Raw genomic sequence first — 26,598 nt, 5'->3', positions numbered from 1 at the left:
ATGCTTCGACTGGCTTTATGTGCAGTAAACTTTTGTTTCTTTCTAAGTTTATAAGGATTAAAAATAATTTTTATCTGACAAACCTGATTATTTTTTACCGAGTTTTATTTACCGACCTATATTTTCCACCGTTTTTTTTTTTGCTTTTTTTTCGATCATTATCTATGAGACCGTAATAGTAATTAAAAAAACACAAAAAAACTTTGTATCAGTCTCAGAGCGCTCATTCACTTTCTCAATATGGCTTTAGGGAGGAGAAGGAGAACTGAGAAAGAAAAAAATAAAGCAGAAGTTGAGGATTAAAGCAGAGAAAACGCTGAAATGAAAGAAAGAGAAAAAATAATCATTGCAGTTGACAAATTTATTTACTTCTTTCATTGTCCCTTTGTTGTTGTTTTAAAAAAAAGAAAAAAGGGTTAAAAATTTATTTTTTGATCTGTAGATTAGTCGGAAAAAAGTGTCTAAATTTTTTGCTGACTTTTTTTTTGCCGATATATAAACCTTATATACCCTTTATATTAGGTTTTTACGCTAAAGAGGCCAAAAAATGGTACGACTTATCGAATGTCCGAGATATCCGAGTACGAATAAAAAGGATTTTACTGCATACAACCGAATATTTCATTTTAATAAAAAGTCATACAAACTATTGATTTATATCACCTATTTTTTATAAAAATGACGTAGGTTAAAAAAGTGGGGGAAGGGTGTGGCTCCCCCTTTGTTTTTTTATCAATTTTAAATTTTGCATTGTGTTAATAAAAACCACAAATTCATGCCCAGGGTTCTCTGCGCACTAAATATTTTACAACACCGTTTGTAATCGTTTTCATGGCGACGGAAGAACAATATCTTCTAAAAACCGTATACTCATTCAAGTTGTTAATGTAGGTACCTGTCCTTACAAGATAAGTCCCAGTCTTCTTGCGCTGATATGGTACGAGCAGTATCAGGAATTTAAAATCGAAGTTGCTTAATTTTTGAAAAATTTATTCACACACTTCCGCAAGGTCCACAGGATATTTTTGTTCCACAAATAAATTAATAATCAACTTTCGTTTTTGACAGGCGGACAAAAAACGGCGCAACCGCTCTCTGGAAGTTGTACGAAAGTGCAATACATTTGATAACGTCAACATAAAGTTAGATTTGCAATGACTCGACAACGACAAAGCTAAAACTTTAGGATAAATTAAACAAAATATTACAAAAACGCTTTTTTTTAAATATACTCTATAGGAATGTTCAAGATAAAATTATGAAGATCACAAAATAAGGTTCATATTGACATTTTGCTTGCATGATCAAAACTTTTGGTTTTTAACTCATATAAACTTGTATCCTATCACTTGAATCATTTCGCTCCACAAAATTTACATCTCTGCCTTATTATAGAATTATTCAAAACACAAAAATTTCGTTCAATGATTTTATCGGTTCGAAAAACAAATCGCAAATGAAAAACCGACCCTGGATTAGAAATGACGTGGCAGCGAGGCTGATTAAAAATTGCTTCCTAAAAATGTGTGTATTATTATCTGGTCAGTTTTTATCCGAATAATTATGGTAAATCCCTCGTTTCCAGAGTCTTTATCCCTAAAACAGCAACCTCGCCCCCAGGGCTCTTATGATATTCTGACGGATTATGGAGATATCCCGTCCTGTAGTTTTAACGCCATTTTGCTGGTGGAATAAAAAACTTTCGGTATTAATTTCTTTGCTCTGCGGTTTTCACCACTGAAAAGCATGAGACCTGTAGTTTTCAAAAATAGTATCATTTTTGGTGAGATGCCGTGTGAAAACAGTTTAATGGCCGGAAAACGAAAATACGCGGTTTCTCATAAATCCCGAAAACCGACCGATATAGTCGAGTGTAAAGAAAAAGTACCTGGGGAGTAAACTAATTTCCCGAACGATTTTTGAAATGCGGCTAGTTCCCCTGCTGTCAAATTAGGTGTTAAATTTAACAATCGAAAGAAGTAATTTTTTATTAGTTGAAAGAAAGATTACTGAATCGTTAAATTAGAAATTATTAGCGGTCGTGGCACCCTGTGGAGTGTGAAGGTGGTAGGGTTAATAATTTACAACTACACTGAATCGAAGGCTTTTTTTGCAACTCACAGATAATTTAATAATTTAGGCAAAGCATTCATGGTTGAGGATTGTACGTATCGTTTATACTTTTTACCGAAATCAATCAAAACGTTCGATTTTAATTTTAAATATTGTTTGTCGCGGATAGCACTATGGTATATAACTTGTTTCAAAATATTTTTTATTTTTTTTTTAAACTTTGTAACAATTTTCTTTAATAGAGTGTATGTAACTTCTGAAGGGAGAAGATATTATTTTCACGATAATCACGTCGAAGAATTGTCTGCTTTTATTTATTTTACAGCATCTCAACAAAAACTTTAATCTCTGGATTTTGAGGAGCCAAGCAGAGTATTCCACTTCGTCTCCAGGGTTTCTTGCCTCTTTGACACTGTCGTGAAGTAAGCGAAAGTGACCTTTCAGGCAACAAGTCCGGGGGAAAAAGAGTGACAAAATTGCACTGTTGTAACCTTTTTAACGAATAATTATATAAATTCTACGAATGCAGTTGTTTCCTTATTAGGCGAGGAAAATACGAAATCATCCTGGTGCCCAGAGCTCGTTGAAATAAATTTTGATCTCAAAAAGTCTCAGGGTCGAGAATGATGTTTAACCACTATGTCCTTTGATTTTCGTTCTGAAATTGCTTAGAATAAAAAGGCTTTGTATCTAAGACCCTTCAAACTTGACTTTGAAACGCGCCTCTTCTCCGTTACTATAGAAAGAAACGTGAAGAGTAAATAAAAACTATTTTATGCTATAAAATTTTCATTTTTTTTATTTTTACAGTAACAATGTAATTTACTCAAAATGGCGTTTATTGGAACGTTCTCAAGAATATTAATTGCAGCAGTTTTTTTAGCTGCAGGTGAGTGCGCAACTTTTAAAAAAATATTATTCATACAGTGGAATCTCTCTAAAGTGGACATGGTAAAGCGGACACCTCTATATAACGAACACTATTCCTTAAAACGGACTGATTCCGGTCAAACTTTCACAAGAAAATCTCTATGTGAAGCAGACATGTGAAAAAAAAACACTTGTTAAATTTCGATTTTCACCTTCATTTCGTAAATTTTTTAATTTTTTTATTTACAATCTCTAAAATCTTTTTAATTTTTTTTCTCTCGATCAATCAACGTCTTTATCGACACCAACAAACTTGTATAGAACTGGAAATTCCAGACCATAACCAGCCCCTCTATTTATACGCTTCCCTGTGACTCGACAAGTTATTTTGCAATTGGGAATTTTGATTTGAAAGGAATAGAACAATAAAAAAATGTATGTAAACAAAAAAAAGTCATGTTTTCGGCAAAATTTTGCTCTGAAAGTGATTTTTGTATAGTCTTTATAAAGCGGACACCTCTATAAAACGGACAATTTTTTTGCACTAATGGTGTCCGCTTTAGAGAGATTCCACTGTATTTTTTTAGCGAACATATCCAGTCTTTTCACCCGCTTTTATCCGAGGGGAGGGATACCCTCTTCCCCAGGTTTTTTTGCCTTTTTGATACGAGAGGAGACGCCGTCATTTCTCGTATTGAAAAGGAAAAAGACCTGGGGACGAGGGTGGGGGAGGGGGAGTACAGCTCAATAAATCATTTCTTGTCACTTCGTACTGAATTCGTGCAGGCACAACAAGAAGTCATAACACAAACCATGTGCGAATGTTTTGCGTTTACTTTACCATTCCTAAATTGCTAGAACCAATTCTAAATTGTAATCAATGGCTTAAATTTGTTAGTTTATCTAACTAGTGTCATTCCTGCTGGTATGGTAAAAAAAGTTGATTTACAACATTTAAGAGGCAAAACTTAACTAGCTTTTAGCTTAACCAGCTACCAGTTTTTTTAAATTAAACATCATTTCAAAAGCCTAAATATGTAGCAGCTACCTACGTCTACTTTGGTGTGTATTTTATTGCCTACGTATATATTTGTAAGTACTACTTTTTTAGTCTATTCAAGTCGTGTGACAAAATTGGAACCTTCTAGTGGCAGTTTGATTGGTGGAACCTACTTACATATTAGAGGTCATGGTGAGTAAGAATAATTTGAATTAACCCTGTTGATACATAGACGGATGGATTCCTTTGTTTAGTTAAGCTCTTTTGTTTCTGGCATCTGCATGACAAGAAAAGCGATAAGAACACTGGAGCTATGTTATTTTCAGTCCATTTTTCACATAAAGTTTATTGTTAGGACTTTAAACGGAATCGAGTTAAAGTCATCAATCTACACTCAATGATAGTTAAAAATCTCAACAATGCTTTTGTGAGAAAAATCCAGCTTTAGCATCTTTCTTTCTGTCATACAAGTATCATATTCAAAGGAGCATATTTTATAATTCGCACAAGGAAATGATTATAGAATAAGAAATCGGGTTAACTATGCGATGAAACTTTACAGAATTATTTCCCTTTTATGAAACAAAGTTGTTGTGTGGGTTTCAAGTTTCTAGTTTCTGATTATGAGGATTTCGGAGATGACTTTCAATGTTTACGATTTTATGGGATTCTTGCACATGCGTGAAAAAAATTAGAAAAATCGACAGGCAAGAAAAAGGAGACCTTAGGTGAAGAAAGACAAATTATTGTTAAAAACTTTTGTACTGTGGCTACTAGCATCTTTTCACTGATATATGATCTAAATCTAAACTACATGCAAACTATATTCTAATTTTAAGATCAAAAGATGCCTCTAACTAAAAATAAGTTTGAAATGGACTGGTCCACGGCTTACCTGCATTATTTTGCTTGTTGATTTGCGTTAGAGGTCTGGGGTATATAAGCAAAACCCAACATGATGAAAGTTGTCTATAGATGTGCATATTTTTCATGGCTAACCTCACAAATATCGAGGGATATACCCTGTCTATTATTTCCAGGAGGGGCTATGGCTTAGAGGGAGAGTCCTAGAGTATTTAATGCTCATTTTCAGCTACGCAGACCCAATTAGGGCCAGCGCTCTACTAGACAACTCCCGGCAACGTTCAACGACCCACACAGTGTTCCATCTCCCCAATTTCCCTCACATGGCTTGGGGTAACCCAGGGCTATGGTAACATTCACTCGCCGCCAAGAGGAATTGAACCCCGGTCTCCCGCACAGAGTACGAGAGCTATAACCACTAATCTACGGCGCCACTTCCACTAATCTACGGCGCCACTTGCTTCGAATAATAGCCAATTTTAAGAGTATAGGACCTAAAAATTTAACATGAAGGTGTCTAACAGAAAAAAACAGGAAGTATCAAAACTGTAAAGCATAGCAAAAGAATTTATTGAAAAATGGATTGAATAGGGTTAAACATTTTTTTTAACATCATAGAAAAACTTTTCCTGGCAATTAGTGTCCAGAATTTTACTTAAAACAAACTTTTCCAAAATCTCCAAAAAAAAGGTGCTGTTTTTTGTGTCGTTGCTAAGTAATGTCTTCTTTTGATTAAACCTAAATTCCAATGCTTATGTTTTTAGATAGAACATGAAATTAATTAGGGTTTTGTGCATGTTGGGTAAAGGGAAGAAAACAATACAGTCAAAATAAATTTATTGCATCTAAGTCTAAAGTTATGTCAAACTCCATTTCTGATTGCTGTAAGGTCTTCTTTTTGTAGATGAATAGTTAAAACAAAAAGAATTATAAACAAGTTTGAATAAATTTAACCAAATTTGATATGGAATTTGTACTTCTGATCTCAACTTAAATCTTGATATATACAAATATTTAAAAAAGGTGGTTTGGGTAGTTTGAAGTTCATGGCAGTAATTGCCATAACCAAGATGAAATAGAAAGGCTGCAATTAAAATAATAGTAAAACAATAATAGTCACAGTTTTTATGACAATTGAAAATGTATTCCAAAAGGTTCTAAAATATATATTTGCCATACACATGTATCCCTGAACATGAATTCACTTAACAAAAGATTTATCACTTAGAAGTAATGGTTTCTGCTTAAACACTAGGATTTTCACATGATCAACACAACAAACCTAACAAGGTCGTTTTTATCAACGAAGTCACTGGACATGTGTTAGGATGTGATCTTGTTCACACTGCATCAAATGAGAAAGTAATTGTATGTGAAACTCGGTAAGCAGAGCATTTTTATTAGCTTTAACATGTATCAAAGAATATTAAATTTTATTATTTGTTAGTTTATTTTTGGTTTTATTTATAGAAAAGAACCGAATTTAGAAGATGGTGCAAAATATAGTGTAAAAGTGAAAATAAATGACAAGTGGCTTGCAAATGATGAACCAAATACTTTTTGTTCTGGAAAATGTGTATTCACTGTATGTTTAAGTTTGTGGAGTATTATATACATTTTTTAATGAGAACTCTTGTTCTATGTTGTGCGGCTATAAATCTCTGCTATGTGATCTTTGTGCTCTTAGCGGTGAGTTTATAATTATAGGAAAGACATCTCTCATGGAATAAAACATGTAATATCTCAGCCTTTTGATGAGCCTTTTTCTTTCTTGATAAGGGTACATCTACAAATTTCGTATGACTTTTTTTACGAATATATACGAATTTAATTGCTTATAATTCGTATAAAAATCGTATACAATTCGTATAGTGTTAATTAGTTATACGATTTTTAAAAAACCCTATACGAATTTTATACAATTTCCATAAGAATTGTCATACGAATTGTGATACAAATTATATTCTTACTTATACGAATTTTCATACGAATTATTAAGATTTTCCAATACGAATTGCAATACAAATTTTTAAACAAATGGTCATACGAATTTAATTTTCAATATAATTTCTTCATAGAAATATAACTTTTAGCTATGCAGCTAGCCTTAAAATAACAATTTCTAAACGCTATTCTTATTACTTGAAATGATTGAGCTTACAAACAACCATCTCTGAACGCTGTTCGTGTAAATTTTGAAGGATTAAACTTATAATGGGAAATTAAATAATTATCTCTCGCCGCTTTTCGTTCTTAAACTTTTAAAACACAATCTAATGAAGCATTCCCATCGTCGCTTTTCGTTCTTAAATTTTTAAAACACGATATAAAAAAGCATTTCTATCGCCGCTTTTCGTTCTTAAACTGTAAAAATGCGATCTAACGAAACATTTCTATTGCCATTCTTCATTTTTAAATTTTTAAAATGTGATCTAATAAAGCATTTTAAATGCCGCTTTTTGTTCTTAAACTTTAAAAATGCGATATAACGAAGCTTTTTTATCGCTGTTTTTTATTCTTAAATTTTTAAAACGCGATCTAAAAAAAACATTTCTATCTAAAAAACCCATATGCATTTAATTATAAAAACTCAAACGAATTTTTTTGAAAAACTCATACATATTTAATAAAATCTGTAACAAATTTTTTTTGAAAAAAAAAACATACGCATCTAATTAAAAAAGAATTTTTGTTTGAACTTAAAACTCTTAAAACTCATTCGAATTTTTTAAAATACTCATACGAATTTAATTTAAAACCCATACGAATTTAATTTAAAACTCATACGAATTTTATATGATTTCAGAAAACTTTCATACGAATTTAATCACTGTATGGCAAAAGAAAATTCGTATAGCATATACAAATTTTTTTCATACGAATTGCTACGGATTTTGTAGATGGCCCCTAAAAGTAATTATTCTCTTGTAGTATAAAAGGGATTTCACTCCAACCATTGACCATGTTACACCAGATGCTGGACTTTCAGGTATACTCTCATTATGAATGAATTCATCATTGCACACTTTTACAAACACATAAATTGACAATCTTGACAGTATGAGATTCTTTTAGATCTTACAATCCGTATTGATGGAAAATTGCTGACCCGGCAAGTTAGTCGCGAACAAGATATTTTTGATCCAAAGAATGCAGAGCTAAACAAGTATGAGATATCAACACATTTAAACAGTATATTGTTATACTTTGTGATTGAGTAATATCCAAGTAATTTATCTTCAGTAAAGGTGATTTTAAGTAGCCTATGGCCCTGACTAACTTTAGTTTTCTTCAAAATAATTTTCTGCAAATATTAAAAAACCTTAAAAAATATACATATGTGATAACAAGTTTATACATGCCCCATGTTTATGCAAAAACTGTGTCAAGTTTTATACTGTGTTGTATTTCTGATTTTAGGATTTTTGTAGGTCATAAAATTTGTGAGCCATTCGATCGTGAAAACAAATCACTGTAAGTATATTCATTATCACATTTTTTGGAAGACTTAATCAATTTTTTTAGTTGCCTTACAAACTTTTTCATTTACGCTAAACTCGCAACATACTTTACTTCCAATTCCAATTTTTACCTTTTTGATATGTTATTTCAGATTTTTTCTATGAAGAATCCTTTAGTCCCTAAATAAAATATTTACTGTTAATTTATGTGCTACATATTTGTTTTTAGCCTGGGCACTGGTTCAGATGGTGGTGAAGAAACATGGCGTAAAAAGTGGGTGAAATGTCAACCAACTGCCAGTCGTGTGGGTAAGTTGTTGAACTATTTTTGTTGTTTTTTTCTCTTCACTTTCCTAAAAACTAGGACTCTGTGTATTTTTTGTTACTTTTTTTAGGATCGTATGTAATTTCTGTCATAACTTCCAAGTTTGGAGGCAGATCAATGCGTTTACCTGGGTCCTACTTGCTAAACAAGGAAGAAAAAAGATACAACTACCAAATATTCACTGGTAAGATAACTTTTAAGGAAAAGGCTAAACTGACATTTTCATGTATTTCTATTGTTTCTTAAGTCTTTTTAATATAAATCCTTTATTTAAAATTTAGATATAAAATCAGTCACCCCAAGCAAAGGGAGTTTAAAAGGTGGAACTTTAGTTAAAATATCAGGAGCATTTTTTAAATCTGATAAAATCCAAGTGGAAATTGGTGGAATTGAATGTCTGGTAAAAAAAATCACAGCAGATTGGGTTGAATGTGTTACAGGAGAAATTGATCAGAGCATTTTAAATAAAAACATTTTTCCTGGTGGGTAATATATTTTTAAGTACTGGATTGCATAGATACCAATGGAATATTATGCATACTGAATTTTCATATAAATGCAAACTTTAAAAAGCACCTCTTTTTAAAACAGATGTGAGCGAGGAGGTTTATTTTCAACTTTATAAATAAGACAACCTGTTGTAGTTTAGTAAAAACATACAAGATACACATTTCTGTAAGAAAAAAACTATTTGGAGTCTGTATTTATTTTAGTTTATATTTTCACTCCATTTTTGTTACATACACACAAATACTGTTTGTTAAGTGCAGCATTCATTGAAGAATGTTGACAATCAAGCAACAACTATTTAGTTTCATTAAAGTTATAGTATGCAATGTCATAACATGAGTAGTCTTAATTTACAAGGAAAGGTTAATGATGTTTTGATTTTTACTATTAGATTGCAATAAAGCTTTGCATAAAATGGGGTCACCCATTAGCCTTTTGATATGTGTATATTCTTCACATTAGGCCTCTATTGTAAATTAAAACTTGTGTGATCAAGTTTGTTAAACCGAAACTGAAGTTAATATAAAGAAAAGATGTCTTTGTTTAAGTATATGGATATATATTTTTAGCATAGGTACATAAAACATGATGCCATTTTGAATTAATTATTTCATTAGTAGTAAGCTTCATATCAAGGAACAGGAAAAAGACAAGTTGTGTATTCATGTCTAATAATTTCTCTTTAAAGCGAATTTGTACCAGTTTCATTTCAGAAAATACAAATTTACAATTTCTTCTTAACTACTTTATGAGTTGATCAAAAGTAATTTGTATTCTGAATTCAAAATCAGTCAAATGCAACAAATTATACAAACTGTGAATTTGTAATTCTGTCCAAATCCAAAATTCTAGAAAATAAATAGAAAATGTTTCGTTTAAGTACAACACTCTAGAGATTATCAAAATATTCCAACTGATTAATTTATCATATGGCCTTTTGTCAGGTCATGGTGTTTAATTTTCATTTGAAAATTAATAACCCTTGATATACTTATGAAAGGTTATTAATTTTGCGAATTTTCATACATGATGTCTGTTCAAGAGGACAGTGATATACAAATCTCAAAATATGAATTTACCTTTTGTAGCCTATTTTTTGCAAGCTTTTTCATTTAATGCAGGTGGCCGTGGATATGAGTATTGGATTTGGAACACAACAACTCGCTCTATATCAGATCTTAAATTGTACAACAGTACACACCCTGTAAAAGTGGTGCATGGTATATCTCACAGCTCTCTTGAAATTAGCAGTGCAAGGCTGTTTGATGAACGATATGGTGCGATTGGATTTAAAGTTCGTGGTTTTTTGCGTCCACCATTTACTGGAGATTGGCATGTAATGTTGCGTTCGGATGATAAAGGAGAAATTTGGCTGAGTACAAATGACTCGGAAACTGGTTTGGTGAGTTGGATTCGGTTTGTTTATGAGATAAGTGTTTATGAGAAATGTAAATTGCAGAGATGCATGAGGTTTTAATTTAAAACTAATAGTATTTTGGACGTGGTTGATATATTTTTAATGGCAAATTAATCAAATACGTAACAACATTTTAAGTATTAGGACTGTTAAAAACCAGGCTATCAATTTGGCTGAGTTATGTTTGCAGCAAAGATTTTCATGAAAGCAACAGCAATAGGTGATGCAACTCCTAATTACTTTTTAGTAAATACAAACCAAAACAAGGATATTCTGGTAATGTAATTAAGTATAGAAATCAGACCCCTTGCCCTTAATTCATTTGCGTTGATTGAATCTAAACATACGGAACCATTCAGACCATACTGGTATAGGACAATTAGGCTTAGCAAGTTGTTTGAGAAGAATAATTTTTAATGCTTTGTCATTGGTTTAATGGATTAAAGATTCTTTTTGTCAAAAAAAATTCCTGCAACTGCATCAGACGCATCAGACACAAAATGTGAAAAGTAGTAGCGAGACACACAAAATGCAGTAAGAAAAAGGAAGGGCGAACCCATGGATTTATCCACAGGCCACCGACTAGTGAAATTTGAATTATAATGACTGCATTTAAACCAACTTTCATTTTTTCTTTGGTCTTAACAAACAAAGTATATGTATGAAATATTTTACTATATTGGTAAACTCATTGGTAAATATTTAAATTTTGACACTGCTAGGTGAAGGTTGCAAGTACAAATGAATGGAGTCGATTGAATTGGTTCCACGAAGAATCTCAAAAATCTCCAATAATACATCTGGACAAAAACAAGCAGTACTATTTTGAAGGATATTTGCAAGATCACGCTGGTAGTTATGAATATAAACTTGGTCTCTTGACAAACCAAACTCAGTACACATCAGCAGATGTACAAGGAGCTTTTGATGAAGTACAAAAAATATTTATTGCATCACAGTACCTTCCAGATGTCCAGGTTAGTGTATTATTAACAAGAAATAATATTTATTTTAAGTGTAGATATTTTTTAAAAGTAGAGATGGAAAAATGAATTACCGTAATAAAAAATTATTAGAAAAAAAAGAAAGAAAAAAGATTTTTTACACATTGACTATTTTTTTTGCGCATCTTAAAATGATGTTTTCCAACTCTAATTATTGTTAAACCATTTTTCTATTAATCTTCGCAGTTGTCATTTGAATTACTGATGGTAACTGCTGCAGACACGATGTATTCTTTCTATAGTGCATTAAGTGATATAAACCATGAACCAAGATCTACCTAGGTTTAAATTAGTCATTGTTTATTATAGCGTATTGACTTAAGCAACTTGGCACCAACAGAAGAGTTCCGTTTATCATTAGGTAAACGTGTCAGTGGTATGATTACCAATCAAATGAATGCAACAGCTATTCGAAATGTGTTAGTTGACTTATTTACTGAAAAATGCTCCTTAGGAATGCCAGTTGGTAGGTGACATGCATTTTTTAACATGTTAATTATTACTTGTGAGACACCCTTTCTAATTCAATTTATTTATACCTGTTTCACTTCAAACTTGTGTTTCATGTTTCATGTAAACTATTTAGATTTTGCATTTAATTGTATGCTCAAATAAAATAAGTTGATTTTCACATTTTTTGTACTTGCAACACTTAAAAAAACCACATCGGCAAAAAATTGCCAATGTGAATCAATAATTTTTGTTTACTTGCCTAAATTGTCTTAGCAATTGTCAAGTACTGATTTGAATGGCTGCATAAAAGCTTGTGATATTTTGATAGTAACAATTTGCTTGTAACTACAATGTATAGCCCAATAAACTGTTTGAAAAATACAGACTCAAAACTACAGAATACTGAAATATCTTGAATTAACTTTCTGTTAGGCGCAAACACATACTTTTATGAAGATTATGAAGGCGAACCTACTGGGGAAGAATATGGCCTACGAACTGAAATAAAGAGACCACCTTGTGGTCGAAGGATGTTAAAAATGAACAATGATGATAATATTTACTTATATTATGGTGGAAAAACAGTGAAAAAGGATGGGATGAAAACTGACTCTTATTTCAGCGCTAAAGATTATCCACAAGTAGGCAATCACAATAAAAATCTTTTGTTTTTGTGGAACTCTTTTGCCAGATTTTGAAATAAAATGGAGGATCAAATTCGTATCTACTTTATTGTAATGAATTTATATTTAAATTTATAGGTTTGCTTTTCAACTCGCGGTCCATTTCAAAACACTATCACACTTAAAGTTGCTTATTTATATAAGTATAACGATACATACCTAGCCCCGTCCACCACTATGTTAACCTTTGACCTGCTCTTGCTTGATCGTATAACTTGCTTTGATATGCTGTATGCAATCCAGAATAGTGACTATTTAAAAGACAAAAAAATGGCAGCCCAAAGTTACTATCGTGTGCATTATATCAAACTCAGTCGAAACGAAGATATTAAAAGCATAGATTTTGTGCAAGATCTCTTCCTGGATAGTTTATGGATTGGTAAACCCATTTGTGCTGATGCTTGTCCACAAGACGTGCCATTAAATGAATGTTCACAACCTTGTTATGGTTTAAAAGGTATGATATTTTTGTTTGAATTAATTTTTGTAAAGGAGCAGTTATTTATTTTATTTTTAAAAAAAATGGGCGCGTTTGTATTGCTACTACTTTATCTGCTTTTGTATCTCACACACAACATTTCAAGGATATGGTAAGTTGTGATTCTTCTTTATTTAGAACTGAGCCTGGAAGAAGCTCCAGGCAATTTCTGGATTGAAAAGGTTGATGTGGAGAAGAAAAACTTAACATTATTCCTTAACCTGACTGTTGCTGATTGTGTAAATTTGCCCTTGTTCTTTGTGAATGACTGGACACGTACAGGCTCTGAGAACCAATCTATTGCCCAAAAAGAAAGTTTTACCAAGAATGGAAAACAAATTGAGATTGAGCGAGTTCAAAATGCTAGTGGGTCATTGAGTGGAATGTTTGATTTGAAAATAGAACTGGGTGGAGAAATGATGATTGCAAGAGGTATTGAAAATTTTTTGCAGGTTTAAAATCATCCTTACATAAGGTAAATCTCAATTTAACATCATTTAAAGATATTTTCCATTTTAAGGATATGCCCAAGTATATATTTTTTTCCTAATGGAGGGCACTGATTGGAATATTTAGTTCAGCAAGAAAACTTAAAGTGAAACAACTTACCTACAGTCCCGATCGCGAGTAACTATACATGAGTATACGAGTACGGGTACATTAAATGCCGAGTAAAGTGCAAGACGAGTATGAGTAATCGGCGAGTATACTACTCCATACCCTCGAGTATAACCTCTTGCGCATGCGAGTACAGTAAGTGAATGATTTGTGAGTAAGTAAAAATGTGCCCAGCAGGGAAATCTTGGGTCCAGTGAGAATGATGTGCACCTGAATTTTGAGTGAGTTCCCTAATTACTTCAAAATGGGTTGTCATAAATTATAAGTAGCTTTCAAGTCTATCGTGTAGCTATCAGCATTTCGCCAATTTGAGAGTTTAAAGGAGCATTTCAGCACTAAATTTTTATTATGAAGCTTATGTTCTTATATGAAAAATATTATATTAAAAAATAACATGTATCAAGGATTTGCGTCTTAGTTAGAATGCATAAAAATAAACAAAATAATGAATTATTACAGATCGTCTGTAACAACGATGTACTGAAGATTCTTTCTCATGTTTTTATAATTTTATTATCCATTCTCATCTTACCAATCATAGTGTGCATAATAAAATAAGCGGCAGTAATGGGGAGGACAAAGTTTCACGTGTCTTAGTAATTGTATTTTTAATTTTTTTCACATATTTTGTGGGCACCTGTTGTTTGAAAGTAGCGAATATAAAAAGAAAAGAAAGAATGAGTATCATTCAAACTAAATTGTTACATTTTTTACTGTTTTTTAACAGCATTTATCAATTTAGTCCTGGGCACTAGCTTGTGAAATACATGTCAATAACTCGTAAACATGATACCTGCTATATTGTTCTATTACCAGAAGCAAATCATTTCAAAATTCTCAATGTGATTGCAAAGATATAAATAGATTAGAATAACATTCAACACAAAAGAAAAAAAATTATCTCCAGAATCGTGTTTTAGAGAGAGTGAGGAGATCTTTATAACGCAGACAACTGAATTTCATTCGGTATTTTTAGACTTAAAATCATTTTTCAGAAGTGATGTTGGTTTGTTTGTTTGTTCAGAAGCAAAAGAGTTCGCTTGAAAGTTACGACTCCGTTGTAAGGCAATTGAGGTTCTCCCTCGTTCTAGCTATCATAAATAGTTTGCGTTGGTGCGCACTTTCCCGCAGTTTAGTGTCAGGTCCCTGTGGCATGGTTCCAAATGGGATTGCTGATTCGATCATAAATTAACAAAACGGCAGGGCTTAAAGTGTTAGCATGTAATCTCAATGCCAGCTTCAACTCACTATTGAACATAAAAAACTAACGAACGAAGAAAATAACACTGTAAAAATAGTGTTTTTCAAAAAATCCAACACCAACACCAAGTGCATTCTCCGCCAGTTTCTCGATTAATTTTATCGTTTGTCTTCCGAGCACGCTAGCGAGTACTGTGTGAGTACAGTAGCAAAAATGTGCGAGTATTTTTGACGTACTCGTACGCACATTATATTCATTGCTTACTCGTGGAATACCCACAGAAGAAATTACTCGTACCCGTAGTTTAATACTTGTGTATAGTTACTCGCGATCGGTACTGTAATCACAGAATTCCTTTACTAATAAGTTAGAAAGTCAAATTTCTAAAAATACATGTTTATCGAAAAATATTGTGTCAAAATTAATTTGATATTAATATATTAGATATATTTGATATTAATATATTTGATATTAATATATTAGATATTGACTTGATGAGTTGTCATTGTTTGTCTTTTCTTTTTGCTAAGATCTTGATGCAAATATCAGTTCTATCGATTTGCGAGAAAGCTTGGAATCCCAAATAACAGGAATTGGGAAATTAAAAGTGTTAAAAAAATTCACGTGTGTCAGTTCCGAACTTGAAATCAAATGGATTGAAATGGGTGGAAATAAACCACAGTTTGATGTTGTTCCAACACGGTTAATTGGTATCAACGTGAGTGCTGTTGTTGAGACTATTCACGATGGTGGAATTATTTATGGGCCTCTTTCCGGAGAGTTTTTTCAAACAGTTGAGAATTCACCACAGGTATGGGACTTCTGACCTTTTTATGTTAGTTGTCCAATTTTTGCACTAAAAGGTGCATTATTATTTCAGGTAGCAAATAATGTTTATATTAGATGTTTTCAATACTTTTCATTTGTTTAGTTTAACTCACATTTTCTTTCTCATGTTTGTATTCATAACTGCAAATACACCTCACAACAATTTCTTTACAACACCTCAAGCAGTGTATAAAAAGATGTGTTTGTAACCCTTTGTAACCCAAATTCTCATCATGATCAGTTAAGTATGAGTTAGATTTATGGACTTGAATTCCATTCAGAATTTTTTATAGGGCTTGTCGAAGCTATATAAAAATTTGTATGCATTGCTATATTTAGGTTGTTGTGACAGTTAATGGCATTGTATCAAGCTGTCAATCAAAATCATGCTCTTTCAATTATCTGTTGTCAGAGACACCACAAATAATTTCAGTTTCACCTTTGTCTGGTTCTGGCGAATCACCATGCCAACAAATTGAGATACAGTGTTCACTTTGTGGTAGCAACATAGAAAACATAACTGTGCTGTTTGGAAATGTAGAAGCTGAATTAAAATCTATATCGGACTCTTCACTATTCGTATGCCCTGGTAATTATTTTACATTGTGTTACAGTTTTTCTTAAATTTAGTTTTTTCCACATTATAAGTTTTTTTTTTGTCTTGCATGAGAAACCTTTTTTCATATGTGCTAAGAAATTTGTTAATTATTTTTATTGGGTTATTTTTTTAGGTCCTTCAGAGGCTGGTCCAAAAAAGGTAAAAGTGATTGTGGATGGTAAAGGTACAGCTAGTGGAGATTATACCTTTCAGTAAGTAGCACTTCGTATTGTTTTGTAAATATTTTACGATCTTATGTTTTTCTACAAAACATTTTTGTACAAAGTTTAAATGTAAATGCCTCTAGACTTTGTGGTGGCAAAACTCAAAATAAAGTTCCTGTTATACTTTTCTTGGTAACCAAAATGAGTGTGTAAATATGCATTTGTTGGTGTCATATCAAGTGTAAAAATGCCAATATCAGGTTTTAGTTTTTTATTTCAACGTCAACTTTTTATATATTTCTGCAAACTTTGAGATATTTTTTTGAACTTTAGTGTTGTCTGGAAGAAAAATCCTATAATACATATGATTGATTTATTTTTTAAGAATTTAGGAAATATACCTTTATTCTTTTTATTCATTTCTATTATGTAAAGTGTTTAAAATTTAGGTGGCATACACTAAAACATTTTGAAACAGAGTTAGTAACATATTTATCATTTTTCAACAGATATTCCATTGGAGTTACAAATGTCTCACCTGCACAAGGTTCGCTAAGCGGAGGCTCAAAGGTCACGTTGGCAGGCTATGGTTTTGGTGTCAGTTCAAGTAATGTTACTGTTTTATTTGGTGATACACAATGTGAAGTGGAAGAAGTTAAAATGAGTGAAATTGTTTGTGTGACTTTGAGTCATGTAGGAGGATCTGTTAATATATCGGTGAGTAATGATTTATATATTTTTTACCTAAATTATGTTGCAAAACAATGTTTTCTACCTTTATCTTTAACCATTCGATGACAAAACACATAGATATACAGTTGAGAATCGAATAAGAACAGCCCCACAGTTAGACCGTTATGGATGTGTTTCATATGTTTTACAAAGGGGATGAAATACGAAACATATAGGTCTTAGCAGCTAGTGGAAATTAAGGTTTTGGCAAGCTAATGATTATCTGTCTTTTTAAAAATAGGGAAGCATTCCAAGGGTTACTTTCTAGTTCTTATTTAAATGTTCTTATTTTGCAGGTATCAGTAAACAGTGCGAGTGCTTCACTATCAAGTGCGTTCAGTTTTATCAATATGTCAGTCCCAGTCATTCGCAGTGTGTCACCAAACATTTTGTCAGGCAGTCAATATCATAACATTAGCATCAATGGATCAGGCTTTCAGAAAAATAATGATATACCTGTGGTAAATGTTGGGAATGTTTCTTGCAAGTACTTTACGCATACCAACACACTCATTGTTTGCGGCATCAAAGCATTAGGGCATGGTGTTTACAGCGTCAAAGTTTACGTTCCAGAAGTTGGTTTTTCAAAAGATACTGGAAATTCTCAAATATTTAGCAAGCTTTCGTTCAACAGTTTTTCACCTGCTGTAGGTTCACTTGTAGGAGGAACTGACATCACAATACATGGTAGTGGTTTTAATGATAATGTAGATAACGTGTCTGTCGTGCTTAATCAGATGGAGTGTAAAGTTACTAGTGTAAGTGAAACTGTAATCAAGTGCAAGACTGGTCAGCCAGCAAAGACAATTCAATTGAGTAACACAGGCACTCATCCTAGTAAGTCAGTTCAGTTCGTTTTAGGACACAATTATGTTTTGAATTTCTAATGCTTGCAGAATTTAAACATTGTTTGTTTCTTTCAAAATATCTACCTTTTGTTTATGCATCATTTTTTTTGTAACATAGATGTTTAGAATACTGATGATGCTTTCTTTTCAGTGCTAGGAAAGGGATATGCGTGGAGCAAAAGTGTTGTGCATGTCATGGTTGGCCAGTCTGTCAAGGTGAGTTTTTCATTTTTTTTTTAATACTATTATTATTTAAGTTGTTTACTCAGGATAGCGTCTTCAGTTCCTATTGGTTCTGCCATCAACAGGGTCTTGCAAAGAAAGGTCCTAGTGCATTTGAAGCTCCCATTGAGCTACGAAAGAGAGTCGTGCGAGCACAGCAATTGCTCAACTAGACAACCACCTAAGATATAATTCCTATTCTCTGAACGCTAAGCAGAAGGAATAGATTTACACTTTTGTAGTCTCTGGCATGACTTGGTCAGGGTTTACCACAAGGCTACCAGTCGGTTCATCGGTAATGATAGACAAGGTTTTTAAAAAAGCTTAGAATGATTCCAAAAGTTAAACTTTCTTAAAAATCACATAGTTTTATTACCAAGATTCTCATAAAAAGCAAACAAAAAACAATGATAGGAAAAAGAGTAGTCAAAATAAAAGATTAATAAAAACAGGATATACAAATTACTTAAAGACAAGGCTCATACAGCTTAGGGACTGCAGAGCCTTTGTAAGGTGATGCTGTTTTGTCAGAAAGTTAGAGAAATTACTAAAAAAACTGCCATTTTCCAAAAAAAATTATGCGCATGATTTTAATTTCACTAAACTTTTGTTCAAAGAAATGACACATGCAATGCCAGTTCTTGGTCTTAAAAGGCAAAAATCTGGTAACAACCAGGTGTAAAGTGAGATCAATTTAGCGAATTTAATATGTAGACAAGCTCCAGTACGCATTGTGTCATCTGTGATACTTTTTGTGAATTTAATATGTAGACAAGCTCCAGTACGCATTGTGTCATCTGTGATACTTTTTGGAACCATTATAAAGCAAACAAACTAGTTTATTTTTTATTAAATACCAAGTGAGATTTTGATAGGGTGTGACGTTCATTTTGCAACCCCCTGCACCTTATAACGTAATTGTATTTTATTGCCTAGCACTACTCTAAATAAGAATATATCTTATATCCAATGTAAAAGACATTGGATATAAATTTGTACAACTTACATCAATTAATTCAATTTTGATTTAGTGGTCATGGGAAGTTGATATAGAATCGTCGAACAGAATTGGAGTAATCTTAATGGCTGACAAGCAGGGTGTTTCAACGATTAAAACTATTTGTCAACAATCACGCGTTGGAAATTGCGTATATCGGTTTACAACAGAAGGAGTGTTTTATTTTTCAAGTGGAAACATTAATAAAGATGGTGAAGGTGTTTCATTCAACATGTCAGTACATGTACATGGAGCGACTGCTATATCTGCTCAACTGTCAGTTGACGTGGAAGGTATGTTATAAATTTTTTTCTCAAATAAGCATTTTTTTATTTTAACGTGTAGGCCTTTTTTTAAAAACAAGAAAAATAAAAAGCTGTGTTTGTTAATAGGGTTTTCTTTGCAGGTGTTGTTTCTTTCAGAGAGCCTCTTTTATTTTTATTGTAAACTCCAACAGTGTGGATTTTTTTAAAGGGTCACTTTTTTACGTGGTATTATTAGAACAATTGAGTATTAGGCAAAAAAGTATTTGTTTCTAATGACTGAGCTCACTCATGTTTTTTTGGTCCTAAACCTGATACTTCATTGTTCTAGGATTTAAAGCTGTGTATGAATCAAATAAAAACCGCAGAAGAAGAGAAATTGACCTGCCAACATTTACCTATGATAGACCTAACACTCCTGAGGTAAAGAAAATCTATTACAAAGAAAACGTAACTGTTTTTGATCCTATCCATATAAAGGGCAAATTATTTTCAAATGTTATGGCTGAAAACATTGTCACAATTGGAGATCATCAATGTTATGTCACTTTTTCTAATGCCACTGATTTGACCTGTCAACTGCAGGTGTCACAACAAGTTACTTTGAATCGACCTTTACCTGTTTCCTTGACTGTAATTGGGGTTGGAGATGCTATAGTAACTGTAGCGGATGAAAATGATCGATTCCTCACCTTTAAATTAGCTGTACAAAACGTTAACCCTTCCTTTGGTTCTTTTGCTGGTGGTACAAAACTGACACTTCATGGAGCAGGGTTAAATTTGCAGTCTATTGAAGTGAAAATTGGAGACAGAATCTGTAAAATTCTTTCAAAAAGTTACCAAGAACTTACTTGCGAAACGCCAAGCTATCCAATGGATACCAATTCGAAGGTTTACGATATAACATCCTGCGATACACTTGTAACTGATGCGTGGGGGCAATGTGTCCACAAGTCTATTGGTTTTCAATATCATTATTCAAATCTGAAAACACCAATGGTAATGGATGTCTATCCTAAAGAAATTAGCTCTATAAGCACTGCTATTAACATTTCGGTGACACACGTCAGTGGCTTTAAAACTGACAATATATCTGTCAATTTAGAAAGCAACAGTGGTAGATCATATGAATGCCAAGTGGATAGTAAACAATCAGATTTGAATTTTGACCCTTCTTTCGTTATTTGCTACATGCAGTCTGTACCAGGAGGTTTATATAATGTAAAACTTAATCATCGGGTTCTTGGTTTAGCCATTAATGAGAATAACAAAGTCACTAGTTTGGAACGATTTGATAGTGTCACACCCAATACTGGCAGTGTTCATGGTGGTGTAATGGTGACGATTGTTGGCTTCGGTTTTCCAGATGACAAGGACGGTGTTTCTGTGCAATTTGATGACCAGCCTTGCCAAGATATAAATTTGAAAAGTTCCAAAGGCGAGATAACTTGTACGACGCCTGCCCACGCTGCTGGGGTTGTTGATATATCCATCAAGGGTGGAGCGTTTGGTACAAAAACGTATACCTTTGATCAATCAAAATCACTTAAAATAACATCCATCTCCCCGCTGAATGGTTTTAGTGGTGATATTTTAACTGTGAGTGGAGATTTTCTTGATGATTCGACAGTAACTGTCATGGTTGGACCTAAAGGTTGCAGTATTACAGAGAGAAGTCAACAAGCACTTAAGTGTGCTCTACCTGACCTGTCAGGAGATAGTTACCCTGTGACTGTAAAAAGCATGCAATATGGCATCGCACGCTCAAACAGTGTGTTTAAGTACACACTTGAGCTAAGCACGGTGGAGCCATTAGAAGGTGGTTACGGTGGAGGTCTGCTTTTGAACATATCTGGAAATAGTTTTGGTGGCAATACCATAGTGTCTGTTTGTGGTCAGCTGTGTGTCATTCGTAGTTTTCGAAACGATTCCATTAAGTGTGTCCTGCCACCGCAAGATTTTCGAGAAGCAGATTTAAGTTGTGATGTCAATGTAACGAATGCTGACCAAGTGAGAATATTTACCAGTGAATTTGTGTATAAAGCTGACTTGACACCACAAATAACCAATGTGGAACCTCACCGTGGTGGAACCGGTGGTGGCGTTTTAGTGACTATTACTGGTTTGCAGTTTGCAGCAGAGTTGAGTAAAGTGGATGTGAGGATTAATGACATTATATGCAACGTACAAACTGTAGCGGCTGATAGCATATCTTGCCTGACTGGTCCTTCGTCAAAAACGAATATGAACTCACGCATTGAAATACATTGTGATGGTAAAGGAGTTGCTGTATCGAATAATGGTAAAGATAAATTTGAATACGTTGATGTATGGAGTTCACCTTACACATGGGGTGGAAAGCCTCCTCCAGGCGAAGGTATGTATTTTCTATTCTTTAATTTTTTATGTAACTGTAGTCAGTAAAGTTTAAGAAATGCTTTTGCTTAGGTGACTTTACTGAAGTGAATTATTTTGGAATTTTTATTATGTAAGGGATATATCGCAACAACTTTTGATCAATATAACAGAATAAAGTTGCTAGGTTTTGTACAGAATATGGTGTTTCCAGTACAATAAATCGCTTTACTTTAACCACGCCACATTGTAAGAGGAATAAACAACTTAATATGTGTTTCTTTATTATAGGAAGCTTTGTAATTATTACCCAAACTTTGCTCCTTGACACAAGCACTGCTATTTTGAAAATGTTATTAATTCAAAATGGTACCGTCATTTTTGATCGCAAAGATGGTGTACATTTGCAAGCTGAAAATATCCTCATTGTTTCTGGTGGCCAGCTTCTAGTTGGATCTCCTGATCAACCGTTTCAACAGAAGGCTGAGATAACTCTTCACGGACATCAAAGATCAAAAGAGCTGCCTGTTTACGGAACTAAATCTTTGGCTTTACGGGAAGGCCATATTGGTTTCTATGGTCAACCCATAAAGCATACATGGACGCATTTATCAAAGACAGCAAGTACTGGTGATAAATCGATTGATGTATTGCTTAGCGTTGATGATTGGAAGCCTGGGTATGAGATTGTTATTGCTGCAACTGCAAAAAGTCTTCGAGAGAATGAAGTGAATTTTATTGAGAGCGTCACAAATGGTGGGAAGACGATTAATCTGAAATATCCTTTGAAGTATAAACATATTTCAATCGAGCAAACAATAGCAGGTAAAGTGATCCCTACTCGTGGTGAAGTTGGTTTACTATCTCGTAATATCGTAATCCGTGGTTCGAAAAACGACCAATGGAAAGGAGTGATCGAAAATTGCGACGAGGAATTCGACCCAACTCAATTTGCGCCGCAAACGTGTTTTGATGGTAGATTTGGTGATGAAGAAACAAGTGACGAGTTCGGTGTGCAGGTCATGATACACTCTCATGAAAAAAGTATGGGTCATGCAACTGCGCATTTCGATCATATTGAAGTTACACACGCTGGTCAAGCCTTTAGATTAGGAAGATACCCCATCCATTTCCATATGGAAGGTGATGTTCATGGTTCATATGTAGTAGGATGCGCCATTCACCGTAGTTTCAACAGAGCAGTAACAATGCATGGTGTACATAATTTGATTGTTGAACGAAATGTCATTTATGACATACTTGGTAAGTTATATGCAGCTTCCTCATTCCTGTGTCTGATTTTTTCAAATCGTGAGCATTCATACAATCCCAGCTCTAGAATTTCAGGGAAATCTCTGGGTATTTTTTACTGATTCTAAGACAAGTCTAAAAGCTAGAGTTTAACGTGCATGTGACTTATATAGAAATGGTAATCTTAATTGCTTGTTGTAAGGTCTTAGACATTGGGTTGTTTTTTTTGACTTTTTTTTGCTGGAGTTGGATACACATGAAATATGTTGTAAGAAGGAGAATGTGTAGTAAGACAGGGTGTTGTAAGCAAAACAAGGCGTAAGTAGAACAGCGTGTTGTAAGTAGAACAGGGTGTTGTAATTAGAACAGGGTGTTGTAAGTAGAACAGGGGTTGTAAGTAGAACAGGTGGGGGGGTTGTAAGTAGGACAAGGTGTTGTAAGTAGGACTAGTTATAAAACTCACACCTGTGTCTCTTTCAATTTTAGGAAATGCGTATTTCATGGAAGATGGTATCGAAACTGGAAATTTTGTGCGCTACAATCTAGCTGTCTTCGTGAAGCCTTCCAGTTCCACACTGAATGTAGACATCACTCCGGCAGCGTATTGGGTGACGAACGCCAATAACACGGTGAATCATAACGCTGCTGCTGGATGTAGTCATGCGGGCTATTGGTATCAAATGTTTGAACACCCTGAGGGCCCAAATTTTACACCTGATGTTTGTCCAAGGTAGGTACAATCGTTTCCCACTAAATTTGTTGTGTGTGAACATAGAAATAATACAGATCGACCACTCCCTTTATAATTATTTTTATTTTTAATAAATTTTAATCCTTAGAAACTCTTTAACACTTAAAAATTACCGAAAATGTCCTGTTCTTCAAAATTTCTGAGCAAAAAATTAATCACCTTTCTATAGTCCTGAATTTAAACAACTTACAGTCGTGTGTGCATATTATAATCCTTTAAATTTCTAACTAAAGTTCTCAAAAAGGATTGTAAAGATTCCTTTAATATCCTTACAAATTCTTCAATTCTAAGAAGCAAATTATTTAGTGATATAGATTACTTACTCGCTAAATGTCGCGGTAAATAAAACAAACCTTTTTTCTCTCATGATAGAAATATTCCCATGCTTGAATTCAAAAACAACTCCGCCCACACCATGGGGCGCTTTGGATTGTGGATATTTCCGATTTACCATCCACAACAGAATGGAGCATGTAATTCGCATGTTGCTGAGCCAGCACATTTTGAAGGTTTCACAGCGTGGAATAGTTTAAAGGGGGCGGAATGTGTGGAATGTGGTGCTGTTAGGTGAGTGCTTGTAGTCTATTTTTGGTTAGAAAAATTAAAAATTATATACACATTTTTTCTTTTTTTATACGTATGTGAGCAGTGACATACACAGATCTAAACCCCTGTGCACATCTGCCACTTCAGGGATGTATATTTAATCAGTTTTTGTAGGTGCATACAGCGACTAGTTAAACCCTTAATTGCTACTAGGGGCTTAGTTAAGGGAAAGAGGGAGGGAGATAAAGATATGTTATGTCGTAGGGGCATGTATAGGGCGGGTCACTTTTATTCGGAGATGTAGGAGGTTGATGGAGAACTATTTGAGATATTTGTAGTTTGCACTCTCCGTCATTATATTGTTGTTCAATTTTCATATTAGAGTGCGCATGAAATATAAATATATTTTGTATAATTATGTAATTATTTCCGCTGAATTCTACTGATTTTAACATAGCCATAACAAAATAGAATATTGTTTAGCTCTTCAGATATTGTCTTTTATCAACTATCATTGCAGTTTTAATTTTAATCTTGAACTCAAGATAAAGTATACTTTGTAAGGTGACGATTCTACGTAAATACTATTGTAGATTTGTTGATTTTACATGTTTGGATAACGATCTTGCCGGCATCGAATATATCGAAGCTGCTTCCAAAAATGCGCCCTGGGGTGGTCCATTAATAAAAGATTCTTTGATCGTCGGTCACAGCCAGCTTGCAGATCACAACACGATGCTTTTGAGTGATCACACTACTTGTACGAAGAGTGGTTTGATGTTACCTTTCAGTGCACGATTGACCGTGACTGGCGTTACCATGGTGAATTTTGACGAACAACAATGTGTAACATTTGGTGAGTAACCTAATCATTTAGGATAAAAAAATTTATGTTATAATAATTCGGTTTGTCACAAAATTGTACCGCAAATAGCGAGACGCACCCAATGCGGTATAAAAAGGACGAACCCGTGGACTTTATGAAGGGCCACCGATTAAGCGTAGTAAATTGTCTTTGTACTCTCTTTCGATATCAGACTCTACGCATGCGTGTTATTGTAATTAATGTCAATTTGTATAGGTGGTTCTACGCATGCGTGTTTTCTGACTGATGTCAACAGTCTTCTCGGAAGAAACTGGCTAGCGTATTATTAAGGGCGATTTTGTGGCATGATTTTTTTTTAAGAAAAATAGTGTACAAACAAAATTGAAGGATCGCCGACTGATATCATTTCATCTTTTTTTTACCTTAGGTACTTGTGCACATTGCAAAACGTACGATGGTGGTGCCGTGGTTCGTTTTGAGAAGTTAACCTTTATAGATGCACCAAACAGAGTTAATTTCCCTTTCAATCATGCGTCAGTGTTATACGATATTGACGGTACTCTTACTAAGACGGCTGGAGGATCAATCCTTCCACATATGGGTATGTTGGACCCTTCGAAATGTACGCAAGATGCTAGTGTCAGTTTCGGAGTTCCTGGTGCCATCTGTACGGAGGGAAAATTCCGTAAAGTGGCCTGGAATCAAATGAAGCCATCTTCGATAGACGCAAAAGACGCTATCTTAACTAGTAAATTTGGAAGCGACCGTGTTAAATGGAGAAAGAAATCGAAAACACACTTCAAAGGCTACACCGCTTTTTTGATTGTGGATGAGCCGTTAACACTTTCGTTTGAAAATTCTTCCCAGTTCACAAACATCTCCTTCAAAATGAAAATCTACGAACTGGAAGATGGTGATAGCGGTATTTTGAGACTGAAGTTCAAGCAAGTGCCTGACCATATTGAAACTTTTTCAGGCTCGTTGAGAAATAGTACACCTCAGGTACCAGACTCCTCAATGGTACATGGTGACTATCATTTTGATAAAATGTCGAAAGAACTGAGTATTCTCTATAGCGGAAAGGAAAACCAAAAAGAAACACCTGCAGCAAAGAAGATTGACCTTCGCATTCATCGCTGCTTCTATGTGGACTGTATACTTCCTACTCCACCTGTCCCACCTTCAGGGCGACCTAATGTCACTCAAATATGGAGCGATCTATCCAGCTGGGAAGGTTTGTGTTATTGAATAATTTTTATT

The 26,598-nt window shown here is 33.8% G+C and overlaps 1 protein-coding gene across 1 annotated transcript in view; it reads left to right on the top strand.

The window, feature by feature from the left end:
• The first annotated feature begins 2,887 nt into the window (after positions 1-2,887).
• The window catches only part of LOC130649542 (fibrocystin-L-like), a 41,094-nt gene continuing 17,383 nt past the window's right edge, over positions 2,888-26,598 (top strand). Inside the window, exons 1-29 of the mRNA XM_057455836.1 lie at positions 2,888-2,962; positions 4,055-4,135; positions 6,063-6,189; positions 6,278-6,392; positions 7,739-7,796; positions 7,883-7,973; positions 8,228-8,281; positions 8,498-8,577; positions 8,664-8,777; positions 8,875-9,075; positions 10,225-10,505; positions 11,243-11,497; positions 11,834-11,990; positions 12,410-12,618; positions 12,739-13,117; positions 13,277-13,570; positions 15,488-15,768; positions 16,125-16,374; positions 16,517-16,595; positions 17,057-17,264; positions 17,576-18,116; positions 18,279-18,343; positions 19,381-19,639; positions 19,941-21,986; positions 22,256-23,227; positions 23,702-23,945; positions 24,339-24,533; positions 25,106-25,368; positions 25,766-26,572. Of these exons, the coding sequence (XP_057311819.1) occupies positions 2,905-2,962; positions 4,055-4,135; positions 6,063-6,189; positions 6,278-6,392; positions 7,739-7,796; positions 7,883-7,973; positions 8,228-8,281; positions 8,498-8,577; positions 8,664-8,777; positions 8,875-9,075; positions 10,225-10,505; positions 11,243-11,497; positions 11,834-11,990; positions 12,410-12,618; positions 12,739-13,117; positions 13,277-13,570; positions 15,488-15,768; positions 16,125-16,374; positions 16,517-16,595; positions 17,057-17,264; positions 17,576-18,116; positions 18,279-18,343; positions 19,381-19,639; positions 19,941-21,986; positions 22,256-23,227; positions 23,702-23,945; positions 24,339-24,533; positions 25,106-25,368; positions 25,766-26,572 (8,764 nt within the window). The 5' untranslated portion in view covers positions 2,888-2,904. The remainder of the gene's footprint in view (positions 2,963-4,054; positions 4,136-6,062; positions 6,190-6,277; positions 6,393-7,738; positions 7,797-7,882; positions 7,974-8,227; positions 8,282-8,497; positions 8,578-8,663; positions 8,778-8,874; positions 9,076-10,224; positions 10,506-11,242; positions 11,498-11,833; positions 11,991-12,409; positions 12,619-12,738; positions 13,118-13,276; positions 13,571-15,487; positions 15,769-16,124; positions 16,375-16,516; positions 16,596-17,056; positions 17,265-17,575; positions 18,117-18,278; positions 18,344-19,380; positions 19,640-19,940; positions 21,987-22,255; positions 23,228-23,701; positions 23,946-24,338; positions 24,534-25,105; positions 25,369-25,765; positions 26,573-26,598) is intronic.

This window comes from Hydractinia symbiolongicarpus, chromosome 7 (genome assembly GCF_029227915.1).
Source record: "Hydractinia symbiolongicarpus strain clone_291-10 chromosome 7, HSymV2.1, whole genome shotgun sequence".
Taxonomy (NCBI): domain Eukaryota; kingdom Metazoa; phylum Cnidaria; class Hydrozoa; order Anthoathecata; family Hydractiniidae; genus Hydractinia; species Hydractinia symbiolongicarpus.
This window is presented reverse-complemented; position numbering and strand designations above follow the sequence as displayed.